General features: G+C 51.9%; 1 protein-coding gene across 3 annotated transcripts in view; it reads right to left on the bottom strand.

Annotated features, from left to right (window-relative positions):
- The window catches only part of CLMN (calmin), a 132,935-nt gene extending 109,374 nt beyond the window's left edge, over positions 1-23,561 (bottom strand). For all 3 annotated transcript variants that reach the window (XM_088829872.1, XM_055418472.2, XM_055418473.2), the window contains exon 1: positions 23,421-23,561. In XM_088829872.1, the coding sequence (XP_088685998.1) occupies positions 23,421-23,502 (82 nt within the window). In that variant the 5' untranslated portion in view covers positions 23,503-23,561. The remainder of the gene's footprint in view (positions 1-23,420) is intronic.
- Between the last annotated feature and the right edge of the window lie 4,341 nt (positions 23,562-27,902).

Raw genomic sequence — 27,902 nt, 5'->3', positions numbered from 1 at the left:
CAAGGTAAATCTATGCCTGGGGCTCAGTGGGGTTCTGTGGTTTTTACAAGAAAGAGGTTCCAAAGATCAGTCCAGAAAGTGCTTACTTACTCCAATGGTCACAGGACCATAAAAGGCCACTCTTATGCCATCCTGAATAAATGAACACACCAGAATCAAGAGAAAAAAAAAACTGATACAGTGATTATCAGCATGTCAGAGGTTTTTCACGCTTTGTCTCTTTCGAAAGTCAGATTTATTGATGTATAATTTACATATAGTAAAATTTACCCTGTCATGTACAGTGTTGTAAAGTTTCAACGAATAAAATCATGGAGCCGGCACATTCAAGATATAGACTACTCTATCACCCCACCCAACCACAAAGCTCCTCTGTGCCCCACAGTAGCCAATGTTCTTTCCCTGGTTCTTGGCCCCTGATAACCACAAGGCCATTTTAAAACTATGATTTGGAGACCCAGGTATGTCACACGTGCGGGAACTTTTTCTTTCTCAGCACTGTTCCACTGCTCACCAACTGAGGCACATTCGCATCGTGTCCAGTTTTTGGCTTTTGGAATAAAGCAGCTATAAATATTCCCATAGGGTTTCCCAAGTGGTGTTAGTGGTAAAGAACCTGCCCGCCAGTGCAGGAGACACAAGAGACGCGGGCTTGATCCCTGGGTCGGGAAGATCCCCTGGTGAAGGAAATGGCAACCCACTCCAGTATTCTTGCCTGGAGAATCCCATGGACAGAGGAGCCTGGCGGGCTACAGTCCATGGGGTCGCAAAGAGTCGGGCACGACTGAGCACACACACACATATACACACATATTCCTCAAGGTGGGAATTGCCGGATCAAACAGCAAAAAGTGTATGTTTCGCTTTATAAGAAACTGCCAGGATTCCCCGGTCCGGTGGTTGAGAATCCACTTGCAATGCTGGGGACTTGGGTTCAATCCCTCGTCTGGGACCCAAGATCCCAAGTGCCTCAGAGCAACTAAGCCTGAGCACTGCAACTATGAAGCCCACGACACAAGTAGAGTGTCTGTGCTGCAACGAAAGACCCTGTGTCCCAAAACTAAGACCCAACACATGTAAATAAATAAAGAAGTAACATATTAAACAACAACAACAAAAATAAGAAACAACCAAACTTTGCCAAAGTGGCTGTGCCATTTTGCATTCCCACCAGCAGGGGAGGAGCAGTCCAGCTGCTCCACGGCCAGGCCAGCCCTTGCAGAGAGAGGACCATAGTCCAGGCACAGCATTCTAGACAAGCCTTCCAACTGCAAGGTCAATGACCGCCCAGACTCAGCCCACCTGACCACCCCTGCCGCACCTGCTTCCCAACTGGTTCGTGCCTGCAGCACCCCTTCTCTCCTCCCCCACTTCTCCCCAAGTTTTGTGCCCCCGTGAACCACAAAGCTCCTCAGGGAGCCTCGTTCTCTCTTGTCATTAGGGACAGAAAGATCTATCTGCCTGAGGAGGAGCTGATGGATTCAGCTCGTCCCATCCCAGGTCACCCTTCGCTGCCTGACAAGGGCTCCCCTTTTAGCCACCACAACCTTCTCCTGTGCCGTCTACCACTCTTGGAGACCAAATGCATCGAGAAGATAAGAAACTGTTCAAGGGGCCACAGAGTCACCAGCCCAGGGACCTCAGGGAGGAAGGGATCAGTCATGCAAAAAGATGGTAACCTTAGTGACAGGAATGTGACTCCCCCACAACGTGTCCGACTCTGCGACCCTATGGACTGTAACCCGCCAGGCTCCTCTCACCATCAAGGTTAACAAAGAGCCACACCACGTCTGACCCGCTCATCGTTTTCCAAGGGCCCTATTCTGAGAATGGGCTTCCCTGGTGGCTCAGCAGTAACGGATCCGCCTGCAGTGCAGGAGATGCAGAAGACCCAGGTTTGATCCCTGGATCAGGAAGATCCCCTGGAGGAGGGCATGGCAATCCACTCCAGCATTTTTGCCTGGAGAAGCCCGTGGACAGAGGAGCCTGGCGGGCTACAGTTCACAGGGTCACAAAGAGTTGGACACGATTGAAGCAACTGAGCACACACCCTGAGAATACATCACCCGAAGTGGAGATGCCTGCAGAGCGTAAGATGCTCAAGAAGGCAACTCTGCTTGGAGCGCAGCCTCACACCTCCCAGGACGGAGCTGGTTACAAGAAGTCCAACCCGGGCGCTCGGTGGGAAGTGGTGTGTCTATTCTCTGGGCACTGCTGGACCAGCCCATGGAGGCTGCTCAGACCAGACCCTCCCACAAAGGGTTCATGTCTGATGGAGGAGGGGACAAGTCACAGCCTAGTGACAACGAAGGGACAGAAGCTGAGACACGATGCCAAGGGCAGAGGGGGCCTCACCCAGCACGGGGCACCAGGGAGGCCACCCAACAGCACGGAAGAAGGGGCTGGATCAGACACGACAGGGAGCAGAAAAAAGTAGGACTCAAATGGGTAACTGATACAAGTGAGGAAAACACAAACGCACAAGAAAATGACCAGAAGGGGCCACACAAAACTAACAGCGGCAAGTGTGACAGGTGAGTCTGCAGCCCCAGACGGTGATTGCCTGACTTTGACGACCCTGTGAAACCAAAAACAGTCATTGCCACAGATGATAACACAGAAGACACATGCCACCAGGTCATGCCAAGTGCTTCACGTACATTATCAGTAAATCAGGACTTGGTTTCCTCTAAGTACTCTGGGGAACAGAGCCTAGGAGGTCAGGGGGCTGATCCTGCAGCCCACGACTTCTATGGCACATCAGGGCTCCGATTCAGACAGCACAGCACAGTCCCCCCTGCCCTATACCTGCCCTCTCATCACCACCATCTGTGCCCACCAGAACTGCCCCACCAGCACCCTAGTGACCCATTTTAACTCTTTAACCCCAGAGCTTCTAGATCTGAGCCCATGAAGCCCAAAGAGATGGACCAGAGTTGGGATCTACGGCCTCTGGAGACAGGATTCCAGGTGGATACTTGACCCATTTTCTCAGAGGACTCTGAGTTCCCAGTATCAGATGCAAAGTCAAGTCGAGACTCCAACCCACATCCTGGCCTCCAGGGCACAGGGTGGGGCAACACTCCACTTCCCCAACTCTCAACTCCTGGCCAGCAGTCCAGCAGGGCGGGAGGCTCATTTGACTCTGCCGCATATCTTCACCAACAAATTTGCTAGAGAAATGAACACCAGTGATGGCAGGGATGATGCCAACCGCAACTGGACTCTGTTGCAAGGGTGACAAACGTCAGCTGTAGACTGTGAGAGGGGGTGGGTGTGTGCAGAGCTCCACTAGGTGTGGGGTTTTACAGACATTGTTTTATCAGAACAACCCTGTGAGGAGGACAAGATCCACCTCCACTTGATGGATGAGGCATTTGAGACTTAGAAAAGGTGAAGCAACCTGTCCAGGGTGGCAGATGCTACTACAGCAGGTAAATTTCTTTCCCGCAATGGAGTCAGAAGTCAGGCAGGAGTCAAGGGTAAGAGCCCCTACTTGGAGAGTCAACCACAGAGTAAAGAAGTCAAAGCGGTCTTGGGGCTCAAAGACCCCACACAGGAGTAAGAGCAATACAAGCCCCAGAGTCTGCACACTTAAGCATGAAATGGCCCTCCAGAATCATAGTCTAACCCAGCCCTGCCAAGTCAAGATATAATGCAAGCCACACCTGTGAAGTTAGTTTTTAGTAGACACATTGTAGAAAGTCCCATGAAACAGGCGAAATTCACTTTAATAATATACTTTGTTTAACCTATTATATCCAAAGTATTTTCATCTCAACAAGAAAACAAAATATTGTCAAACTACTTTGTTTCACATTTTTCCAAAAGTCTTCAAATTTTACACTCACACCACATCTCAATCGGACATGCGCTTGTAGGCACAGGTGCCTGGTGGCTACCATAACAGGTAGTCCAAATCTCACCCCTCAGTTTCCATTGAGGATACTATGGTCCACAGAGGCGGCTGAATGAGGCCAGAGCCACGTGCTTGCTAATTGCAGTCCCTGAGGCAATCTTGGGATGAGTATGGCTTAGAGGAAAGAGCACAGGTTTTAGAGCAAGAAATACCGGAAGCCAAATTCCGATCCAGCTGCTCCCCAACTATGTGACCATGAACCTCACACTTGACCTCTCTGAGCCTCAATTTCCTACATGAAAAATGAGGTAATTCCCCTCCTCATACAGTGGCAGTAAGAATTAAATATGAAATACCCAACAGAGCTCTTGGCACACCGCATTCAATATGGGGACATGATGGTTATACAAGTGGTGAATACATTGCCTTTATTATCTGCATTTTCATCATCCCCAACCCAGAAAAATGACACTTGAAGGGAGCAGCCTCTCCTGTCTTGTGGGGGTTGGGAGGGGCAGATCTGCCTGAACTAGGTCAGTGCAGGAAAAGGAAATGAGAGAGAAGCGTGTGGGGACAGGAGAGGACACGCCCACAGGACACCAGAACCACAATGCCTGCTGTGCCCAAGGCACCCCAACTCCAGGGACTAGAGCCAACCCATGTTCTACCAGTGGCAGGGAGCCCCTCTTCAGAGCTGAGCCTATTTGTTAACTTCTTTTCTTTTTGCTACACTGCGCAGCATGTAGGATCTTAGTTCCCTGACCAGTGCTCGAACTTGTTCCCCTACAGTGGAAACTCGAATTCTTAACCACTGGACCACCAGGGAAGCCCCAGAGCTGAGCCTATTTGCATGGAGGCAAATCACAGACCTTCTGGCCCCTGTGATAATGGCATATCGCCCCAGTCTACTGCTTCACAGAATGGAAAAAATCCAGGAGCTCTGCCTCAACTCCAAAGACATGCCCACCTTCGCCCAGGGCTCTGTGCACGAGGTGTTCCAGATCGCATACAGCCCCCAAGGCCACCTCCGGCCCCTCCAGTTGGTAGAGCCGTGTCCACAAGCCATGCGCTTGCCCGCCTCAGCCTCGGGGTGAGACGTCTCCTCTGCCTGGAATGTGCCTCTCCCCTTCCATCTGGCTAATTCCCACTTATCCTTCTCACATCAACTTAAAATGTCACCTCGTCTGAAAGCCCACACAGCACCTGCTGCAGACTTCCCTTGCTGGACGCTCTCATAACCATCCACTATCACAGTCGTCATTATATCCTGGTGGGACCCGGGGGACTGACTCCCTTCCGTGGACAGAGATGAGGGCTGTCTCTCCCTGGCACCTGGGAGAGCACCTGGCATCAAGCAGATACTCAACAAATACCTGTTGCAAGTTGTTGTGGCATGAAGTTCACTCAGGAACCAAAAGAATTCTGGTTGGTTTGATTTGGCGAGAAAAGAGGCAGTATTTTGGAAAACAAATAAAAGTTGCAGCATCTGCACCCGAGGCATTAAGCCATTTTCCGTGAATAGTCCAAAGGGTCGTGCATTGTTGCATCACTTTGCTGGACACTTCCAAGAACTGGAGAGTACTCTGGTAATAATGGACACAATTCACAGAACAACTATTACATCAACTATTGATTTTCCAAGAGCCTCAAAGCTGGGGTGTCCTATCAAAGAGTCTTTTGAGTGAGGGGCACACGTAGTCACCAAAGCTCCTCTGTGTCCGAGAGTGGAGACGGCTCTTTAGAAAAACACAACGTTCCCCCTTTCATCTGCATACATGGTGCCCTGTTCTCAAATGGGTGGTAACACTCCCCCAAGTTCAGTTCAGTTCAGTCGCTCAGTCAAGTCCGACTCTTTGCGACCCCATGGACTGCAGCATGCCAGGCTTCCCTGTCCATCACCAACTCCTGGAGCTTGGTCAAACTCATGTCCATTGAGTCAGTAATGCCATCCAACCATCTCATCCTCTGTCGTCCCCTTCTCCTCTCGCCTTCAATCTTTCCCAGCATAATGAGCTAGTTCTTCATATCAGATGGCCAAAGTATGGGAGTTTCAGCTTCAGCATCAGGCCTTTCACAATGAATATTCAGGATTGATTTCCTTTAGGATTGACTGGTTTGATCTCCTTGCAGTCCAAGGGATTCTCAAGAGTCTTCTCCAACATCACAGTTCAAAAGCATCAATTCCCCCAAGTAGAAGGAGGTTTTGATCATTATACGATTGGCATTTTGTGGGCACAACCAAGGATGCTAAATCTCCTGTAACACGTGGAACATCCCACCTAAAGAAGACCATCTGCTCCAAAACCCAACAGCATCCCCCCAATACCTACGCATTGTGGAATTCTGGACACAAGCCAGCTCAGACCATGTCTCCAGGTGACACGGTGGCAAGGGGAAAAATGAGCCCAAAAATCACTTCATTATTCATGAGGATACACCCTCTGGACCCTTTTCCGACCCAGGCTGGACCAGTCTCCTTCTGAACACTCCGGCACATTCCTGCCTCTGCCCCTTGGCTGGTACCAACCCTCTCCCTCACCACCTAACCACCCACAGTGCCCACCAAAACATGGTCCCGCTACGTGGCACCTCCTGGATGGCTTGGCCCCCACCATCCTGCCCATCTCCAAGGGATTCCAGCCTCCAGCTAGACACCTTACTTAGTGCTTGTCAACTACTACTGCCCTGTGGCCTCCACCAAATCTGACCTCAAAATACTAAGGGACGGATTCATTCATAATTGTTCAGTTGAACCTCTACCAAAACATCGACCACCATACCAACACAACTCCTCTTTTTCTTAAAATAAAGAAGGAAACATTTATTCAAAAGTCCTGGTTAGTGGCAGGCACTCAGCATTCACAACTTCTTTGAATCCTCCAAACAACCCTGGGAGGGCCTTCCTGCGATCAAAGTGACATTACAGGTGAAAGAGATCAAAACTCCACAGGGACACGTAATCTGGCTAATGTTCTACAGCTACAAAGTGAAGGAACTAAAATTCAAGTTCACTCCTGGCTTCCAACACCTCATTCTGCCATGATCAGACAGGCTATTCTTTCTCTGGTTTTGTTCATATTTATCAAACATGCTTCCTTGATAAGGGCTGCAGGACAAAGAGGCATCATTTCAGGGGTCCTGGGGGGTCATGTACTGCTTTGGTCTTTACTGGACTCTCCAAAGAATGTTTCTCCTGTGCTCCTTCTCCAGTGTAATCCAATCCACTCACAAATCTAGACAATCAAGTCAAGTCAGCCTGGCAGTGTCTGATGGAGGCTCAGGCAGGATAATCTTTAATCACGCCATGAAGAATAGCTTAACTTTCAAAGCCTGGCCCCAGCCAATTCTCCCCCAGGTAGCCGGTGGCTTTGGGCTTGGGAACGTTTTATAAAAGCAGGCAGGGTTCCAACATCAAACAATGTAGAAACCAAACAACCTGTTCCTTCAGTAGTTTGGTTTTTCTCTTCCAAGGAACCAAGGCAACTCATGGGCAGCAGAGGCAGCTGCTTTAAAACAAAAACACCAAAACAAGCACATAAAGGTTAGCACAGGGGGTCCAATTAAAATCCCGCCTGTCAAGGTGAGAGGAGTTTTCAGCCCACTGATCAGGGTGTTGATGCCTGGGGGGACCTTGGTGGCAAGTTCGAGGGATAAAGTCCTTCCACCTGAACAGATGCAGCCCGTGCAGATCCCTGACTCCCTTGGGTCCCCAGCCCCAGGTATCCACAGTGTGTGGCTGAAAAGCAGCCACCAGGTAACTGTTTCACGCCCGCCTCCCCTCCACCTCACCCCCCGCACCATGATTTCCCCAAGGTCTCCTGGTAATGAGTATTCAGCAGTGGGCTCTGGAAAACAGTCAGAAGGGAAGGGAACATCGCCAAGCAAGCATCTTCATGCTTGGAATCTTCAAGACTAAGGTGAATGCAGCACCTGCCTGCCAATTTCCTCTGAGGCTGTCCTGAGACTCTTGGAAAAGCGAGGGAGTGCCTTCTTGGAAAAAGAGGACAGACAGGACATGGACTCTAATTCCAGTTCATCTGGAAACGCTATAAAACCTAGAGGAAAGGGATCTTGCCTGGTGGATGTTATTGCGGACAGAGAACAGAAACCCTCCAGGATGGAAAGGACAGAAGGGGACACAGTGACAAATTCTGCAGAGCAGGGAAAAGACCGACCTCTGATTTGGTTTACCAAATTCAAGAAATCGCAGGGGTGGTGGGAAACAGGAGACTGGCATTGACATATATACGCTACTATGCATAAAACAGAACTAATGAGAACCTACTGTACAGCACAGGGAACTCTACTGAGTGCTCTGCGATCACCTAGATGGGATGGAAGTCAAACAAAGAGGATGCGTATGTATAGCTGACTCGCTCTGCTGCACAGAAGCCAACACAGTGCTGTACAGCAACTGGACTCCAGTAAAACATTTTTACAAAATCAAATGGCAGTGATAAGGGACAAAAACCAATTCCATGTACAAGGCAGACATCTCAAAGGCCCAGAAAAGAGTGCTGACAGGTACCTCAGGAAACAGGTTGGGGTTGAAGAATGCAAAAAGACGATGAAAGGAAAGAACCAGCTGTGTCCTGGTTTCCCCTCCCCACACCCCGGTGGGCGACTGTCCCTCCTCCACCAGGCAGAAGACTGGAAGTTTATTCTCTAAAAGGGGAAAGAGAGGTCTCAATGCAAATTGTACTCAAAACAGGCAGATTAAATGATTTTACACATACTGGATGCAGAGGATCACCCTGTCCTAAGCCTTCTTCTTTCTTTCAGCTCCCAGACCTCCAGCCCTTACCCCCAGCAGTCTGATTTTGACCCTCCAGACAGGAGACTGCAAGACCCTTCCATGAGGAGTCTGCTCAGACAGAAGGAAAGAGTTAAACATAGTGGCATTGGGTATCCCCATGACACAATCCACAGGGCACCCATCAGGGGAGTTCTGGTCAAGAAGCCCTGCCCCCTGTGCTCTGAGGACACTTTTTAGTCCCCAACTCTTAAATATGAGAAGCCAACCAAGGACTGTGAATGAGTCAGCTAAAGAAAGAATTTTCTAATGTGAAAGCTCCAGATCAAACAAACACAGTAAACAGAGGGAAAGGCAGAAAGAACACACACATGTCAGCACACCCAGTGTGCATGGGCAGCTCTCAACCCTTCACCTCTGGTCATTCTTGTAATCACTGTAGCTCTTGAGACAGATACCAGGCTGATTATTCTCATTTTACAGATGAGGCATTTGAAGAATGACGGGGTCAAATAACTTGCCTGAAGTCACAAAGCAAAGAAGTGGCAGAAGTGAGATTCAAACTGGGCCGTGTGGCTCTGTGCTCTCAAGCCACTACCTTTCAAAGCATCACCCTGGCCACCACCGTCCATCATTACAATTCTCGGTATGAAAGAGAAGATGCTGAACTTCTGCTAAGAATAAGAAAGAACTCTAGCAAATTAAAAATGTGATAGATTAAAATGTGGAGCATTAAATTGATGCAATCTCCCAGAAAGTAGAGCAAAAAGCAAAAGGGATGGAAAACAGAAAACGATAAGAAAATTGGAAGATTCGTCCAGGAGGACCAATATCCAAATAAAAGAAGTTCCAGCAGATTAGAGAAAACCAAGGAGCAGAAACCATGATAGAATTCCAGAAAATGTCCTAGAACTGAAAGACATAATTCCAGATGGAAGGATCTCATAGGAGCTCAGCATGACAGATGAAAAGAGGCCAGCACCAGGGCAAGTGACCTGGAAGTCTCAGGGAACTGGGGACTAAAAGAGGATTCTATCAACTTTCAGGGAGAACAAAACAGGCCACAGCAAGAATCAAAAAACTGAAACCCTGCAAGCCAGAAGACAGTGGGGCAAGGTTTTTAATAATCAGAAGGAAAATGATTTCCAACCTTGAATTTGATGCCCAGCTAATCTAGCAAATCAAGAATTAGAGGAACATAAACCCAATTTCCCCACATGCAAATTCACAGAAAATTCAGCCCTCTGATCACTCTTTCTCAGGAAGGATGTGCTCCTATATTCAAGGGACAAAGCCATAGAGGCAGACAGGAAATGGCAGCCCTGACCTAGGACAGAAGGGAGCCACAGGTGATGGTGACAGAGGCCTCTGGTGTCAGCCAGGTCCCAGGTGTGAGGGAAATGAGTCCGGACTGGGGACAGGTCGGAAGATCCTGAAGTGCTGAAGAAGAGGAAACAGAGAATTTACCTGATGCATCCAGATGACGTGAGGGACTGTCGAGGACACTCACCCAGTTTGAGGATAATTCAAACACACATGCCAACAACACCAGGCAACGCCAAGGAAATCAGAAGGCAGAGCAGGAACGGGGACTATGATTTACTTCACGACAAAGCTCTGAATTGTACCAGCCTAGCAGGATCACTGGAGAAGGAAATGGCAACCCACTCCAGTGTTCTTGCCTGGAGAATCCCAGGGACGGGGGAGCCTGGTGGGCTTCCGTCTATGGGGTCACACAGAGTCGGACACGACTGAAGTGACTTAGCAGCAGCAGTAGGATCACTGTTATCTTCAGTTACCCATCTTACCAAAATTATGATGACAGTATATTGGGAAGCGAGGGGGACAGGAAAGATCGGTGGTTAAAAGAGGTAAAAAGGAGACTTACCTCCTTCTTTCCCATAGCACGAAATCAGAGCCTAGAACCAAAATATCAAGATGAAGGAACACATGCATGTTATTTACAGAAATGGAAGAAAAGAGCAAAACCATCAGCTGGGAGAATCTTGGAGCACATAAACCTTGGAGAACACTACAGCCTCAGGTGCCTTGGAAAGGGAAAGGGATTAACAGACACGGATGAAGACGGGTGACATCACTGGGTGTTCTCACAACTAAGGGAAGCTGGGATCATCCCCCCTTTCACCGAAAAGACAGTCAGGCCCAGACATCTACAGCTAGGCGGTTTTAAAGGGTGGCTGAAACCTAAACCCTAGTTTTTCCAGAGCCACTCCAGTACTCTTGCCTGGAAAATCGCATGGATAGAGGAGCCTGGTGGGCTGCAGTCCATGGGGTCGCACAGAGTCGGACACGACTGAGCGACTTCACTTTCACTTTTCACTTTCACACATTGGAGAAGGAAATGGCAACCCACTCCAGTGTTCTTGCCTGGAGAATCCCAGGGACAGCAGAGCCTGGTCAGCTGCCGTCTATGGGGTCGCACAGAGTCGGACACGACTGAAGCGACTTAGCAGCAGCAGCAGCAGAATCTATACTTGCCTTCTGAGTCTGCATTCATATATTCATCCAGTATTAACTGAGCATACACTGAGCCTGGGATACAGAAGGCGAGGCCCTGGGATAGAGTAGTGGATGAGACAGGTCCCAGTGCCTGACCCACTGAGCCTTCTGGTCTACCAGGGCAAACCAACAGTCAACAAGCCACAACTAATAACAAATCCAAGCCCAGCAGTGCCCACCCTGGGTGGTCACAGTTTATCAAGGGTAACGCTCTTCTGGTTCCTGGCCTCCCCCTCTGCCAGCCCACCATCGGTCCCACAGCATCATGGCACCCTGTCCTCCCCAACCCTCCCTGCACAGCTGAGTCATCACATGCCACTACCTTGCACTTGCCCACAACACTTCGGGAACCCAACAGGCCATCACCCAGGCCTGCCAACCCACTGCCACCCAGCCCCAAGGCCTTCGGCTTTGAGTTGGAAGGTATTGCGTTTTGTTTTGTTTTAGATTAGAGTCAAGCTCAAAGGCCAGACCAGTTCTCCAAGAGAGAGCTACACACACACACAGTCCCTTGTGTACATCAAGGGAAAGTGCATAAACTTGGGCAGACCGGCCTCAGCAGGTGCTGATAAGTATGCAGGGCCAATGTAAGTCTCAGACACCAGAGTGGGGAAGGTTAGTCACTCAGTCGTGTCCAACTCTTTGTGACCCCATGGACTGCAGCATGCCAGGCTTCCCTGTCCTTTACTATCTTCCAGAGTTGGCTCAAATTCATGTCACTAGTGGCGGGACGGGGCAAAGTAGCCAAACTTCGCCAGGCCTCAGTGTCTACATCTGTAGAGTGGGGATACACCACCGACCTCAGAGGGTTCCGACTGTGCTTCATAATCTGCTGTGGCCACAATACAGCACAGGGTGAGGCTGACAGGTTGGTTTCCCATGACTGCCTCTAGCCACTTCAGCCATAATTCAAGGTTATAGGGAATTCATCTTGTCAACCTCTGAAAGGGGATCCTTGTCCCGCCTCTTCTCAGAGTTGCCCCTGGGAATCACTAGTCAGGAACCATCAGTTGGGAATTCAGACTTGACTTTGTCACAGTGTGAGGAGCCTGGTGTGCACATGACTTACAAAACAGCTGAGTCACCGAGCCCACTCTGATAAGAAGCAGTACCCAAGGCTGGCTGACAGCTGGCCAAACAGCCTTTAGCCTGGCCCAGTTTTCTTCCTGGGTTCCAAATCAACTGCCCTCTCCACAGCCAGCTTTAAGCCAGGACTCACCAAGTCTTCCCCCTGGCCCCCAAATCCAAGTCCCATCAGTCTCCCCTATCAACATCCCTTCCCCTCAACTTACTCCATCGGCCCAGACTTGGTTCTGTTTCTTGGTTCTACCACTTTCTAGCTCAGTAGAGCTTGGCATTTGTGGTGTTCTTGCTCAGCCTTAGTTTGGGGGTGATAGCTAACAATGCCCACCACTGGGGTTATTTGGAAGATGAGTGGCAGGGTCCAGCAAGGGGTCGACCCTCCATCCCCACACTCCCCATAATCACAGCATCAAAGCCCCATCCATCCCTGACTTGACTGAGTACATTTTTACAACATCGATGCCCAAAATCATCCTTAGTCACTCAAGCCAGGTCTCAGCTGAATCAACCTGACAAGACAGGGACAAGCTATAGCACAGGGGAACCTTTTGAGCTACACTGCCGTCTTCATTGTCCCGCATGTTTGGGGAATTCCTGGAACATCTGATTGCAATCCCCCCTTGTTTATAAACATAGAAAAAAATAAAAGTGCCATTATCAGTGAGCACTATTGGTTTCATAAACTTAACATCGTGGAGCTGATGGAACCAGAGCAAAGAAGGTTATGGGGTGACCTTCAGGTAAGCAGAGAGGGGGAGTTCAGGGACACAAATGAGACAACAGGAATATGTCATTCGAGCACGCTTAAACAGTGAAGAGTGATGAGGGCCTTCCTTCCCTTCTCTGGGAATTTAGGTTCCTCATAATTGTATGTTTATGTTTGAACTTTTAAACGCTCGATGTAACATTGCCAAAAATCACGAACTGCATATAAGCCAACCCTCTAATGATGCTCTCAGGTTTTCTAAATAGACTTTGATATTTCCCATGAAATAGAAGAGTGTTTATCCAGAATATCCGAGACTTGACTTACTCGGGGTTATCAGCATTTCCGGAGTTCATGTATCTCAACTCTAAAGGAACACAAGGATTAGAACGGAGACAGCATGGCTGTCAAAGCATATTGAACCGCAGGGTCCACATGGCAGGCGGGTACCGAGAGGCTGCTGTGACACCACCCTCTTCCTGCCTCACCACGCGCGTCACCAGGGCCAGCCCGGAGCATCGTCCCCTGGTCATTCACAGTCCTGCGTGTGATCTTGGATCACACCACTACGGCACGTGGACCTCTGGGTGAAGAGTCTCTGTAGGCCCAGGCAGGCTCCCCTCTCCTGTCCCCTCAAGTCCTGCCCTGCTGCCCTTGGCCAGACAGCCCACCTCACCAGATTCCACAGCCAAGGGGGGCCAGCCTTGTGACTAGAGCCCAGGCCTCTGCACTCCTCAGACTCAGCAGCACCACGCTGGGTGTCCATCACACTCCCCTGGAAACGGTGTGCACATGTTCCCCAGGAGTGTCTCTTCCAGGAAAGAGGAGAAGGCTTGAAAAGCTACCTGTAATTCATTCATGTGTCAGTTTCCTGTTGCTGCTGCGACCAATTGATTGAAACAACACAATTGTATTATCTGAAAGTTCTGGAAGTCAGGGGTCTGCAACAGGAGTGACAGGCTAACCTCAAAGTTATCAGCAGACTGTGTTCCTCCTGGAGACCCTAAAGGAGAATCCTTTCCTTCTCGCTCCAGCTCCCAGAGGCTGCCTGCACTCCTTGGCTCACGGCCCCTTCCCTCCATGGCATCACTATGGCCTCTGCTTCCATCCACACATCTCCTCTCCAACCCTCCTGCCACCTTCTTACAAGGATGTTTGTGATTAGGGGGACCCACCGGGGTAACCCATGATCATCCCAAGATTCTGCACTTAATCGTATCTTCAAAGTCCCTTTTACCAAGTACGGGAACATAGTCCCTGGTTCTGGCAACATGTTTGGGGGCCATCGTTCAGCCAATAGCAGTGCGGCAAAGAGTTCTGCAGTTGGGAGCTGGCGGGACAAAGATGCATGCGCTCCTCTGGGGACCTACTCAGGGCTGGGTGGCTGGGAGTCCAGGAGGGGTGGGTGTGGATTCCTCCGCAGGCGGGCGCAGGCAGGGTGCTGCCCTAGATATAGCCACGGTCATTCTCTGCAGAAGGAGACGTGCAAACAAAGGTACAGGGACGAGAAAGGAGTGACTTGTGGGAGAAATAGGACCCGGCTATTCTGGATGCAGCTGGTTGATTCCAGCAAACACAGAAGTGAGGGTGCCCAGAGGACACGGCAGCGTTTCTGCCCAAGGGCAAATGTTTTGGTAGAGGACTGACTTGGCAAGATAGAGCAAGACAGAGAGAGACAGACCTCCGGATCGCAGGGCTGAAGTGGGACCAGAGGAGCTAGAAGCAAGAAAACAGTGGTCCTGGCAACTGACAAGGAAGATGTTTGCAAGAGCAGGCAAGAGAGGCAAAGAAAGAGGTAGACAAGAGAGACGTTTGAGGGTCAGGACTGACGGCCGTGGGAGGTGAGAGAGGGCCCATCTGAGAGTCCAGTCATTTCACCACCAAACTGTCAGGTCACCTCCGTGCCCCCTCCCCACTCCCTGCCCCAGTTCCCAGCAAGAAGGCCACAGAACGCTGCTTTTTAAGTATGTCATTCCGTAGAAGATTAAAAATAGTTTAAAAGAGATATAAAAAGGGATATAAACACTGCAAAGGCTCCGGCCTACATGGAGGGCACCCCCCTAGGAGGGGTAAGCAGGGTGGAGCATGACATCATTGAGCCCTAATGTTTTGCAGTTAGACTCCCCCCCGCCCAAGTTCTGCAGGAGCAGAAGGTCCCATTGGTTGACACCAGAACGATGCCAAGGCTTCTGCAAAATTTCCTAAATCCTCCCTGGCTTTTCCGGGTCCTCAGAGCTCTGGACTATAACCTCCAAGCAGCAGTGGATCCTGGCGCTCAGGAAGGGCAGGGGGAATGCAGCTGAATGGGCCACTTCTGGGGTCCACCCCCTGCACTGCACCCTCCCGACCCTGCCGGCAACCCCAGCAGAGTCCTCTCCCGCCCACACCACACTGCCCTACCCCGTGGTCCCACACTGCCCGCCTCCGGGACCACAGATGTTTTCAGGCCCACACCTTTAAGGCTGGATCAGGCCTGCCCTGGCGCCTTACTCCTGGCAGCACCCACCTTGGCATCCTCAGTCCTAAAGTGCCCATCTCAGCCTCCAGATGCCCTTGTCCACTGTGTCCTGAGTGTCCTTCTATCCCTCATCCCAGCTCCCACACTCCAGGGTGGACTCAACAACGATTATGTGAACAAACAGCTGGGCTTCCAGGGGGAAGTCCATTTCTAAAGTGGGCACAGAACCCACCCCAGGCACATGTCAACCTTCTGCAAATAAGGCTGGGCCACGTCTATGCAACAACCCTTCACAAGCATCTCCGACTCGTCACATGACATGCGTCCAGGTTGAGAAAACGAAAAGACCCTACCACCCCATGGGAAGCTCTCTGGATTCCCACACTCCAAACCTAGAGAGTAACCACTTTGGGTTTTGTGGGTCTCTGCTGTCACAGCTTCTCAGTGCCACTGTGATGCATTTGAATGGGCAGAGCTGTGTTCCAATAAAACTCGATTCCCCCCAAACAGGCAGCAGGCTGGATCCAGCCTTCAGACCATAGTTCACTAATCCCTGCCCTGACAAGAAAAAAAAAATTAATGAAAGAAAAGCAGATGGACTACTCAGGGAAAAACTGTGAAAGATTCTTTAAAACCACCCTTTGTGATTTTTGACGCTGCCTCTAATTCCTTCTGTGATAAGACAATCCACCACTGTTTAAAAAAATAAAAGGTGCAGGGACGGGGTGGGAGGAGTAAGAAAAGGTTTCTAATGGTTCAACCACTAAAAAGACAATTACTTTCTTCTTCTCTCTTCCCCTCTGAGGCAGGGCAGGCATGACCTCTGGCTGGTTGACAGGACTCTGCCCACTGTCTCGGCTGTTTCGGTCAAAAATTAAATGCCAGAGTGTTCTCTGACTCCGGGAAGGCAGTTAATGTAACCTGGGCCTCTTGGGCAAAGGGCTGGCTCCCCAGAGCACTGGATCTGCTCAGAAGCCTCCCCCCCCGGACCCCGGGACTGCTCTGATGGAGTCAAGGTCAATCACTAACAAGTGATTCTGCAAGAAAGCTCTTCCAGTGTCACCATCTGGATGGAGGGCTACTGTCTCACTGCAGACCAACACTTTCGGTGATGGGCTTCTGCTCCACATGGTCTGGAACGTTCCTCAGTACAAATGCCCATGTGTAGAGCAGGGACCATGTGTGAGCCGGTCCCTGAACCTCCCTGGGGTCAACCTTCAACTCTGCCCAGCTAGTTCAGAGTATGTGTCCCAGACCGTTCCTGGGCTCTTCCTAGGAACCATGATTAACCAGCCCAAGAATAATCCATGAAGGCGCCTCATTTACCCACATGTGCTTTTCTAACAGAGCTCATGACTTGCAACCTCTTCCACATGGGACCCTTAATGGGAGTGAGTCTCCCGCTCCTCACAGCGAGAATTCAGGAACGCAGCCAGCTGTGCTCAGCAGTGCCAAGAGCTTCAGGATGGCCGCCCACCCATGTGTGCCAGGGGCTGGAACCAGGATGGCTTTATGTGGGGATGCTCTGTTCAGGGGGCTTCCCTGGTGGCTCAGTGGTAAAGAACCCGCCTGCAATGCAGGAGACACAGGAGACTTGGGTGCAATTTCTGGGTGGGGAAGATCCCCTGGAGGAGGGCATGGCAACCCACTCTAGTATTCTTGCCTGGAGAATCCCATGGACAGAGGAGGCTAGCGGGCTATAGTCCATAGGGTCACACAGAGTTAGACACAACTGAAGCAACTTGGCATGCACACCCGCTCTGTCCAGGGCCTGCCCCTCCCTGCACCATCTCCAGGGCCCCATGTGAGCCCCTGACAGTCCTATCCTTTCCTTCGGCAAATGAGGAGACCAAGGCACAGGGTGGGGGAAGAGATTTCCCAGGATCCCACAGCAAGCGAGCGGGCAAAGCCAGGACCCAGACCCGGGCCTGCAGCTGCCCTGTCCTGGCTGCGGCTTCCCCAGCTGCACACCCACTCCACCTGGAAAGGCTGCTGGAGAAGAATCTGCACCCGGAGGGAGGCAGGCAGCCGGGGCTGGAACACAGCCTTTCGTGGGCAAAATCTAGAGTTAACTCAAAGCCAGTGGCATGACTCCAGCTGGAGGGCCAAAAGCCATGTTCTACATACTGACTCATTCTTTAGAACCAAGCACACAGCCCTGGGGGCAGAGTCTTAATGGGCAGCAAGTTTCTGGAGGATGCGAAGCGTCTGAATTTGATTTACTTGGTGGTTTTTTTATACAGAAACCTCCAGCACGCTTGCTGGGCCCTCTGAGAGCTGAGGAAGGCAGAGGCAGGAGAGATTCCCTGCCGGTTCTTTGGCTTCTCTGGGTGCTGACCGGCTTTGACCGTGGCGTTATGTCCTGACCCCATGGCCGTCTGCACAAGAGGTCTTTGTTGTTCAGTCGCTCAGTCACGTCTGACTCTCTGCGACCCCACGGCCTGCAGCACGCCAGGCTTCCCTCTCCTTCACTGTCTCCCGGAGCTGGCTCAAACTCACGTCCATGGAATCGATGATGCCATCCAACCATCTCGTTCTCTGTCGCCCCCTTCTCCTCCTGCCGTCGGGAGGGTGCCAGGTGCGAGGAGCGGGAGGGGAGGCTGATGTGGCATCCTGAAACAGACCCCACAGGGCCTCGTCCACCAAGGAAGGGACTTGGACTTGACCTTGTAAACCAGCGCAGCCTGACCTTTACCACACCCCAGCACTCATGGATAAGGATGCTGACCCTAGGGTGGACGGGAGCTGCCTTGCGCCCTCAGGTTGGCCGTGGAGACCCGCTGAAGGCACTAGCAGGGACGTGTGTTGGTGGCCGGGTGGTGGGTGACTTGGAGGAGGTCACTATGGAGTCTGGGCTGGCGTGAGGGGGGCCTGGGCATGGGCCAACGGGAGGAGAGGAGGAAGCAGGTATAAAGGCCAGGGCCGATCTTCCTGAGCACACAGGCACAGTCCTGCCCCTGAGCCTGCCTTCAGGCAATCCTGGGCCACTTTCCTGCCTTCCGTGTTGTGTAACACAATAGAATTTGTACCGTCAAGTTACTGCTCTGCCCTCAAGGTCTAGGTTCTCAGGTGGCACTAGTGGTAAAGTACCCACTTGCCAATGCAGGAGACTTAAAAGACATGGGTTCAATCTCTGGGTCAGAAAGATTGCCTGGAGAAGGGCCTGGCAACCCACTGCAGTTCTCTTGATTGGAGAAGCCCATAGACAGAGGAGCCCGGCGGGCTACAGTCCATAGGGTCACAAAGAATTGGACACAACTCAAACGACTTAGCACGCACACTCAAGGTCTGGTTCCAGTGCCCACTCCCCGCAGGGGCCCTCCCGGCTCCCAGCCCTAAGGCTACCAGCTCCTTCACCCAGGCAGCCTTTGCCCAAGGTTTACAGAGCCACTGAGATAGGAAACGTGGCTTAGTCTGACCTGGGTTAGTCTCAGCCCCACTTACAAGCCCATGACCTTGGGGGCAAGTCATTATAGCTCTCCACTTCCCAAACAGCCTCCAAAGCTTGTGGAAAGAGTTCTAAAGAGTAGTTTGTGTCTTGCCTGGCAGGCAGGCTGCTCAAAGTTGAATGAACTGTCACCACCTCTGTTTGGCAGTCAATTCCAAGTGTCCCGAGACACAGTTTGTTTTGCTAACCCTGGGTGATACTGCTCTCCGATAAATCCTGGCTGAGAGAGACACTGAAACAAAGGCGGGGGTGCTGCTTAGGGAACCCCAGTTAGCAGGGCCCAGCTGGCAGTGCTGGACACCCCTACCTAGCAGGCTCCCCTAGAGATGCAATGAGGAAGGCTTATATAAGCCCGCTGCTGCGTTGTGTACATGCTCAGTCGTGCCCAACTCTGCAACCCCATGGGCTGTAGCCCACCTGACTCCTCAGTCCATGGGATTTTTCCAGGCAAGTATACTGGAGTGGGTTGCCATTTCCTTCTCCAGCAGATCTTCCCAATCCAGGGATGGAACCCGCAACCCTCATGTCTCCTGCATTGGCAGGTAGATTCTTCACCTCTGCGCCTCCTTGGAAGCCCAGTCCTACCTAACTCCATCCACCTCCAACTCTGGGTGCAGGTTTTAGTCAGGTCACTCAGGAACAATGAGGTCAAGCTTCACAGAATTAGACCCAACAGGCGCCTGTGCAACAGGAGACGGTCCCGCACTGAATAGATGACTTTGCTGCCAGAAGCAGAAAACTGGAGTCCCAGTCTGGCTGAGTGCCATGATGGTGTTATGCTCCTTCAAAGCAGGGACAGGAACCGACTCTGCGCTCCCTGGTGTCTGCATGATGCGATCCTCTTGGCACATGTTTGCTAAACTCTACAGGAAAAGGGCTGTCAATCTGGGGGGGTGTTGGAGGCTCCCTACATAAATGGGGGCATCTTCCAAGTCTTGGCCCGACACCAGCCTTGGACCAACAGTCAGGGGACCCCGGAACTGGTCCAGCTTTCAGCCGGGCCCTGAGGCCAAGTCCAAAAAGGGTGCAGTCAGGGCAGCCTTGTCATCGGAAGGGCACCCAGCCCTTGGCTGCCCAAAGCTGGGCTGAGAACTAAGGCGCAGACCTGAACCGGCTGCCTCCAACCTCCACTTCACCCCACGCAGCTCCCAGGAAGTGGGGGCCACCAGGTGGCAGCTGCCCACATCCTGCAATTCCATGTTCTCCCCTCTGAAAAGGTCAACAGCTTGGGCCACCCCCGTTTCCTTGAGAGGGACCCTGGGGGGGTGACACAGCCAGCTTCTCACCCAAATGGACCTTTTGGTCTCTGGACCTTCTGGACCTCTCTCTCGGTCAGAGAGTTCTTCATCTGCAGACACTCTTGGAGCCCATGGATTCGAGCACATCGAAAGGACTTCACATGTCAGGTACAGGGAGTCATCACAGCCCTCCTGAGAGAGGCCATGCTTCCTGCCCTGTTCACCCCGACCTCCAGAGACAGGTCGGGAAGTCTTCATTCTAGCATTCCAAGGAGGATGGTCTGGTGACATTACAATCATATTTGCATGGATTCCAGAATTCCACAGTTTGGGGCCATAGAGAAAAGCTTGTTGGAGGCTGAGGATCCGCCTCTGTCCCTGTGACGCAGATCTGTGAAATGCCACTGTACCCGGCATCCCATCACCACGACAACTGCTGCCCACCTGTGCTCGAAGGAAGCACAGAGTTTGGAAAACAACCCTTCTGCCTGGACTCCCGCCTCCCTTGACTAGTACCGAGTTTATCGAGGCCCCGCCCACAGCCTACATGTCACCCAGACATGTCCAGGGCCGGCTAACACCCACCAGCTGGCTTGGGCAGATGCTCTAAGCATGATGAAGGCTGTCTTCCAGACCTGGCCTTTTGGCTGGACTTCCTGAGCACCAGAGAGACGAGGAGAGAAAATGGCCGTTTAGCATCCTCAAGAGATGGGGATGCCAAGGGAAAGATGGAGAAAGACAAGAAAGATTCCTGTCCCCACCTCGTCCCCCAGCCTCTTCTCAACGATGCTGAGCAGTGCCGCACAGTTATCGGCCAGCAACTTCACAGCGCCCCCCAGGACTGACAGCTGCAGCCCTCCAGGACGGCCTGAACTGCAAACAACCCAAGGGGCCTCACATCAACAAACTGTGGTTCATCCGTACAGTGGGTGAGTCCTTGGCAAAAACAAGGAAGTACGTTCTGCCTGGTCTCGGGCTGGGAGCGCGACCGACACAGAGAGATGCTAGGCACTGGGGACCTTTAGCAGGTAATGAAAGGGCTCCCCAGCTACGTTGTTAGGATGTTTGCAAAATCCTGAAGATTTACTAAAAATCACTGAATTATAAACTTAGGTTGAATTTTATGATATGTAAATCATACTTCAATGAAGTAGTTTTTTAAAAATTCTTTAAAAAAGAACTACTGATACAAGCAAGAATGTGATACAAGCACCAATATAATGCAAAACAAACATTACAAAGGCCATTTCAAAAGAGCACATACACTGTACTATTCAATTTTGTAAGAAATTCTAGAGGCAAAACTATAGCAATAAAGATTAAAATAGTAGCTGTGTTGTTGAGGTGGGGGTGGTGGGAAGCAAGACAAAGCATCCAACCAGGTAGAAAATTTCTACATCATGACCATAGTAATGGTCACACGTGTGTATCCACCCATAAAAATACACTGAGCTTGTTCTTGAGATTAATGCACATTTTATATATACATACATAAATAATACACACAACGCTAAAAGTTTGTTTTTTAAAACAGCAAAGCCCATTGGTGCGCAAACTGTAATTGGCAACTGAGTAAAAGTGAGGGCAGTTCACTGGCAGCTGAGAGAGAAGAGCCCATTCAGTGAGCTCCTACTCAACCCTCAAGACCCAATTCAAATTGCCCCCATTCAGTGAAGCCCTCTCTCACTGTTCCAGGTGTAACTAGCTGCTCATATTGTTGAATATCCGTTCACAAGTTGATATCCTTCACATTGAGAGTTGAGGAGTGCAGGGAACTGTTGCACCAAGATTTGGTTAGTATGTGCTTATTAAACACCCACTGATTGCCTCACACACACACACACACACCCTGACAGCCCAAACTAGATGCCATCTCAGCAAAAGATATTAATGCCCACCCCCAAAACAGGATGTCTGTTCTCAGGCAACAGGACGCAGATGTGAGACTTATCAAAAAAGATCATTTTCAATATCTCCAGCTCAGTCCTCTGTGTTTTACACCAATCACAGCAGAAGAGGTTCAGGGGAGCCCAGAACAAACTCGATTTCCAGTGTCCAGTGCACAGGGCTCCTCCCTTCCTCCCCACTTCAAGTCACCTCTGCCTGCACTGTCCTTGCCCAGCCTAGGGGTGGAGCAGACCATGTGGGCTCCCAGGAAACATTCTACCAGGTATAATGTTTAATTAAACTTGACTGCCTGGTCACCCCCTTCAAGACTGCACCCTGCCCACTTGGAATTAGAGGGGGACCAACCACCCCACCCCATTACCTCTCTGTCCAGGCCTCCCAGCTCTCTCTGAGTCACCCCCTCACCATGGAATCTCTAGAAATCCAAGCCTGAAGAGGAAGCTGCTAAACTTCCCTGCCGGGGTCTATATGGGTGAAGAGAGCCCAGAGGTGAAATTCGGTTCAGTTCTTCAAAGTCCACGTATGAAAAGAAAGAGGCTGGAAGTACACCTCCACGAAAAGCAGCTTTCTTTGGATGTGTGGTGGATGCATGGGTTACCAGGAGATTGTGTGTGAAGTTTTCCCTTTAAATATGTTTGTGCTTTCTAAGTTTCCACAGTGGACAGACTTCTCGGGAAGATAAAGACACTTCATCTGTGGCGGGAGACACCCCCGCACCCCCAGCCCGGGTCAGACCTGCTGGCTCCCAAGCTTCTCTTTCACCTCGTCCCAAGATACACACAGGTCCCAGCGTCCCGTGCCGCCGGCGGGCCTCTCGCCTTTATCCCACCCCCAAGCCTGCTCGGGGAACCCACAGGCCCGGGGAGGGGCAGCTCCCCGAACAAAGCGGCCTCTTGACCCCACGGATCCGCGCCTCTGACCTCCTTCTCCTCGGTCCACCGCGAGGCGCCGCCCCCCATTCAATTCCCCTAGCCCTGGAGGTACTTAGAAACTGTGTGCGAACACACACACACACACACACACACCACGCACGCACGCACGATAACGCACTTTCTCCTCCCCTCCCTGACCTGGGCCAGCACCCCCAAGAGCCCAAGTACAAACTTCTCCAAACTCGCAGCTGTGGCTGGAGGGGAGTCGTGACGTCCCCACCACAAAGCAAATGGGATGCCCCCCACCACACACACACACACACACACACACACGTGTGCCACTCCACTCCCGGGTCACTGTTCATCTGGCCCGGGGGCGGCGATGCCGGGGTTTGAGGGCGGGTGTCTCGCCGCCACCCCCTCCCCAGGGCCCCCAGTAAGTGACAGGACGGGGACAGGACCGGGCTGGGGGCGGCGCGGGTCGGAGCTCGGTCGGTGGGGGTGGGGGAGCGGCTCCCGGGGCCCCGGGCTCCCCCCGATCGGCGCCCCTCTCCGGGGAGGCGGGGGCGCGTTACCTTGCAGGTTCTGGACTCGGATGTCGCTGATCTGTCCGATGAGCTCCTCGCGCTGGAACCAGTCCCATTCCTGCGCAGCCATGAAGCGCCGGCGGGAGGGCCGGGGCGCCGGGGCCGGGCGCGGGCGGCGGGCGCGGAGAGCCGGGCGGGCGGGCGTGCGAGCGGCACGCACCCGGCGAGGGCGCCGCGGAGCCGGAGCAGCGCGGGCGCGGGCGGGCGCGGGCGGGCGCGGGCGGGCAGCGCGCGGGCGCGGGGCGGCGGGTGCGGGGCGCCGGGCTCGCGCTCACTCCCCCATCCGGGGGCGGGGGCCCCGGGGGCCGAGGGGAGGGGCGGGGCGGGGCGGGGAGGGAGGCTGGACTCCGGCGGGTTTCTTTTTTTTTCCGGGGTGTTTGTGGCTGGGATTGTGTGGTTGCAAAAGGGTTGGTGATGAGGTGGGGGGTCCCAGCCCCCAGATTGTGATGTCTTAGGGGGCGGTGAGTCGGGTGACGCCACCCCGCGGGTCCCTGATACGCCCTCCACCCTGACCTCCAGCGCCTCCCCCCCCACCCCCGTCCCACCTAGAACCCTGACAGGCACACCCTTGTACCCCAGGCCCCCTGCCCCCGCTCAATTCCGGGAGGCAGCCCCCGACGCAGTGGGGCGCCCCAAGCCGTGCCCACCCGCCCCTGGGGCACTCGGGCAGCGGCCAGGGCCTGGGAAGGGGGCCAGAGAGTGTGCAGATGGAGTCGGGGGGTTCTCCCTCCAGATTTCTTTTCTGGGTTTGGATACTGGGGACCTGTTCCGCGGGGATCCAGTACAGAGGTGACCCCAGATTCTAGGGAGGAGGGAGCAGCGGCCGACACAAGGGGAGCCGGGGTACTCCGTGGCGTCTGGGGCACCTCATTCTCCAAGTGACCCTCTCTGGGGCTTTACTGAAAAGGAAAGAATGAGTATGCACCTTTCCGTGGGGCGAGGGGGGGGCGGCGTGTTTCTTCACTGTTTCTTTTGAGTCTTGAGAGTTCCAGGATCTTATCTGGGGCTCACAACTCATTAGGCAGAATTCTTGATTGGCTTTTCAAACACAGAAAAGAAAAAAGAGGCATTGGAGTCCTGGAATTTGCCAAAGGCTGAAGAAGGAGTTAGGGACCGGTGAGGTCCCTGCCCCCAGCTCAGTACTCTGACCCTTTCCAGAAAACAAACAACAGACACACAGAGAAAGAGAGGGGAGGAGAATGGCTTATATATGAGATATTCCAAGAGAGGAAAAACACAGGCAGGGCTCGGTGAATATTTATACATATGGGCCACGTTCCTCATTGCCACATTCATGTGGCTGAAATACTAGAGACCTCGGCGCGCTGCTCTCTAAGAAATAACAATGGAGCCCCCACCGATGGACAGACCCTGAGCCCTTGAGGCAGGGCCCTCAGGTAGATTCCTGGGAATGGCGGCCAGCCAATAAACAAGGAAATGAGACAATTACAAACAGAAGTGAGTTCCAGGAAAAAAAAAAAAATCCACCCAGGCTAAGTAACTGGGATGCAGACAGGGGTCAGGGAGGTCTCCGAGGACTGAATTGGAGCTGAGCCTAAAACATGAAAGGAGCCAGTTTTGGGGGCAGGGGGTCAGTGGAGGCAGCCCCGGGGCACAGCCAGGGGCGGACGTGGCTACCCGCGTGCGCTACCACTCCCGTGGGGAGACTTTATCTGGAGGACAAATGAGAATGTGTCTGGGTCCACAGCTCTAGCTTGCTTTCTCTTTCTCCTTGTTCTCCATTTGCCAGGTTCCCCGACACAAGCATATATTTTTACAATCAGACAGAAAACCAGTAAGTTCTTTTTTAACCTCTCGAGGCCCTTCGCAGGAGTTCCCAGCCTACCCTGGCTCTCCTCCTCTGAGGGTCTAGAAGCCCAATGGAGGCCCTGTGTTGCCAATGGGAGCCCATGGGTGTCCAGGCACATGCCCCCAGGCCGAGGCTGGTGCTGCCTTCTTCCTGATTTGATTTGAAAATGCATGGTCATTTCACACTCCAGGGAGCAGGGTCTGTGTCTGTGTCCTGCAGAGCAGGGTGCAAAAAGCCAGGCCTCACTTCATTTTGCCCCATCTGCTAGCCATCGCCTGTTTTTACATTTCAATTTATTTTTCATAATTGTTATGGTCTAAGTTAGGCCGAAAGTCATTTTCTTTCCCCAGTCGAGAGCCAAAAGAATCAGCCTTCCTTGACAGCAAGATCTCAGGGAACAGAGGGCTTTAAACAAGCGTCGTGGATGTTAGCTGCAGGGATGGGCCATCTTTCATGATAAAAAGATGTCTGTTCCTGTGAAGGGAACACCGCATCTTTTGGGGGCTATTGCATAGGCAGCAGCCACTCCCTGACGAGGAGGGGCCTCAGTCACCATTGGTGGAGCACCAACTGGGTACCAGATGTTGGATCACCAGCCCAGAGAAGTTCTTTCTTTGCATCCAAGTGGAAAGAAACTTAGGTGGTTTTTTAAAGTGGGCTGGGAGCCTGACTCAGCACTGAGCATGATGCTGGCCTCTACAAGGCCCAAGAATAGTCCCTGAACTCATGTGTCCATATCACTCCCTCGTGGTCCCTTCAGGATCTCTGGACTCTGGCCCTTCCTGATTGGTCCCTATGCCACCTCCTTTTCCATCCATCCTGATTTTCCACTTTTTAAATCAAGTTCAGGTCATGTCCAATCACCTCCAGGTCGTCATTCTTTCTGCTCCCTCTGAAATGCCCTATCCCTTCCCTGTTCCCTGCCCTTCACCTTCACCTGGCTTATTCCTGCTCTAGCATGTCTACCATAAAAGAACCTTCTCCAAACCTCTAGACCCAGCTGAGTGCCTGTCTTTATAATTCCCACAGTACTCAGTACACTCTCACGATGTCCCATGGGCCCTGCTGTCGGGTTTCCACGCTGCATTATAATTACCTCTCCTTGATGGTTCCCCCGACTTTAACCATGAGCGACTTGAGAATATGGGCCGTGTCTCATTACTTTCTCTATCTGAGCACTTAGCACAGGGCTGAGCTTAGAGACAGGTCTCAATACTGAGTGAATGGATGAATAAATGACTTTTTTTATTGGCTTGAACTCAGAAAACAGGGATCAAGTGGCAGACAGTTGATCCCTAGGTCTTGGGCCCAAGTAAACTTCTGGGGAGGCCATCAAAAAATGTTTGTGCATTGGCAGTGGGTAAAACCCATGCTGCTGGGTACCAGGGAAGCACCACACTGTGAAAGGTCCCTTCGTTCTCGGGTCCATGCAGCCTCCGGGGTCTGGCGTTTTGGGTGGGAGGGAGGGCCATGTGACTTCCAAGGGGGATTAGGTTATTTGCCCTCTAGCATGAAGGAAAGTTATGACCAACCTAGATAGCATATTAAAAAGCAGAGACATTACTTTGCCAACAAAGGTCCGTCTAGTCAAGGCTATGGTTTTTCCCGTGGTCATGTGTGGATGTGAGAGTTGGACTGTGAAGAAAGCTGATCGCCGAAGAATTGATGCTTTAGAACTGTGGTGCTGGAGAAGACTCTTGAGAGTCCCTTGGACTGCAAGGAGATCCAACCAGTCCATTCTAGAGGAGATCAATCCTGGGTGTTCATTGGAAGGACTGATGCTAAAGCTGAAACACCAATACTTTGGCCACCTCATGTGACGAGTTGACTCACTGGAAAAGACTCTGATGCTGGGAAAGGTTGGGGGCGGGAGGAGAAGGGGACGACAGAGGATGAGATGGCTGGATGGGATCACCGACTCGATGGACATGAGTTTGAGTGAACTCCAGGAGTTGGTGATGGACAGGGAGGCCTGGCGTGCTGTGATTCATGGGGTCACAAAGAGTCGGACACGACTGAGCGACTGAACTGAACTGAGCATGAATTAACAATACTGTTTTTCTTTTGCACTTTCATTTCGAAGGAGGAAAAGTACTCTGCCTGAAGGCTTGACTTCTCGGGACTTTCCAGAAACTAATTTTCTAGAAATTGCCCAATTCTGCTAGAATCCTTGTCATTGTTCAAAACAGATTTCTGCCAAGTGAAAGGAATTGTAGAGAATCCCTGGTCTGAACCTCACAGAGCCTCAAACCCAACATCCCTGCCCACAGAAGGACTTGGAAACCTCAGATCTTCCTGCCTCTGCTAACAGAGACTGATGACTTCAGGCAGGTCCTCCGGATAGTGGTTTATATCACCCCATCCACACCCCCACTGGCAAAGAAGTCAAACAACAAAGATAATCCCAGTGGACCCTCCCACCCACTTCCAGGAGAGGAGTGTGATGGGGGCTTCCCATCGCGGGAGATTGTTTTCTCTGGTCACTGTCATTGCCCCGTTTGTGTGCACAATTCTTTAGGGTTGGGCCGGTCCTTTCTCAGTCAGAGCTAATCTGGTCTTCACCATGACCTTGTTAGGCCAGCTGGGCAGGGATCACTCTTAGATGAGGCTTAAAACTGCTTAATAACCTGTCCAAAATCAGAGGATGCCAAAACCAGACT

Source organism: Moschus berezovskii, chromosome 21, assembly GCF_049115385.1.
Source record: "Moschus berezovskii isolate FMDL1 chromosome 21, NW_MosBer_1.0, whole genome shotgun sequence".
Classification (NCBI taxonomy): Eukaryota; Metazoa; Chordata; class Mammalia; order Artiodactyla; family Moschidae; genus Moschus; species Moschus berezovskii.
The sequence above is the reverse complement of the archived record's forward strand: the minus strand, read 5'-3'. Positions and strand labels throughout refer to the sequence as shown.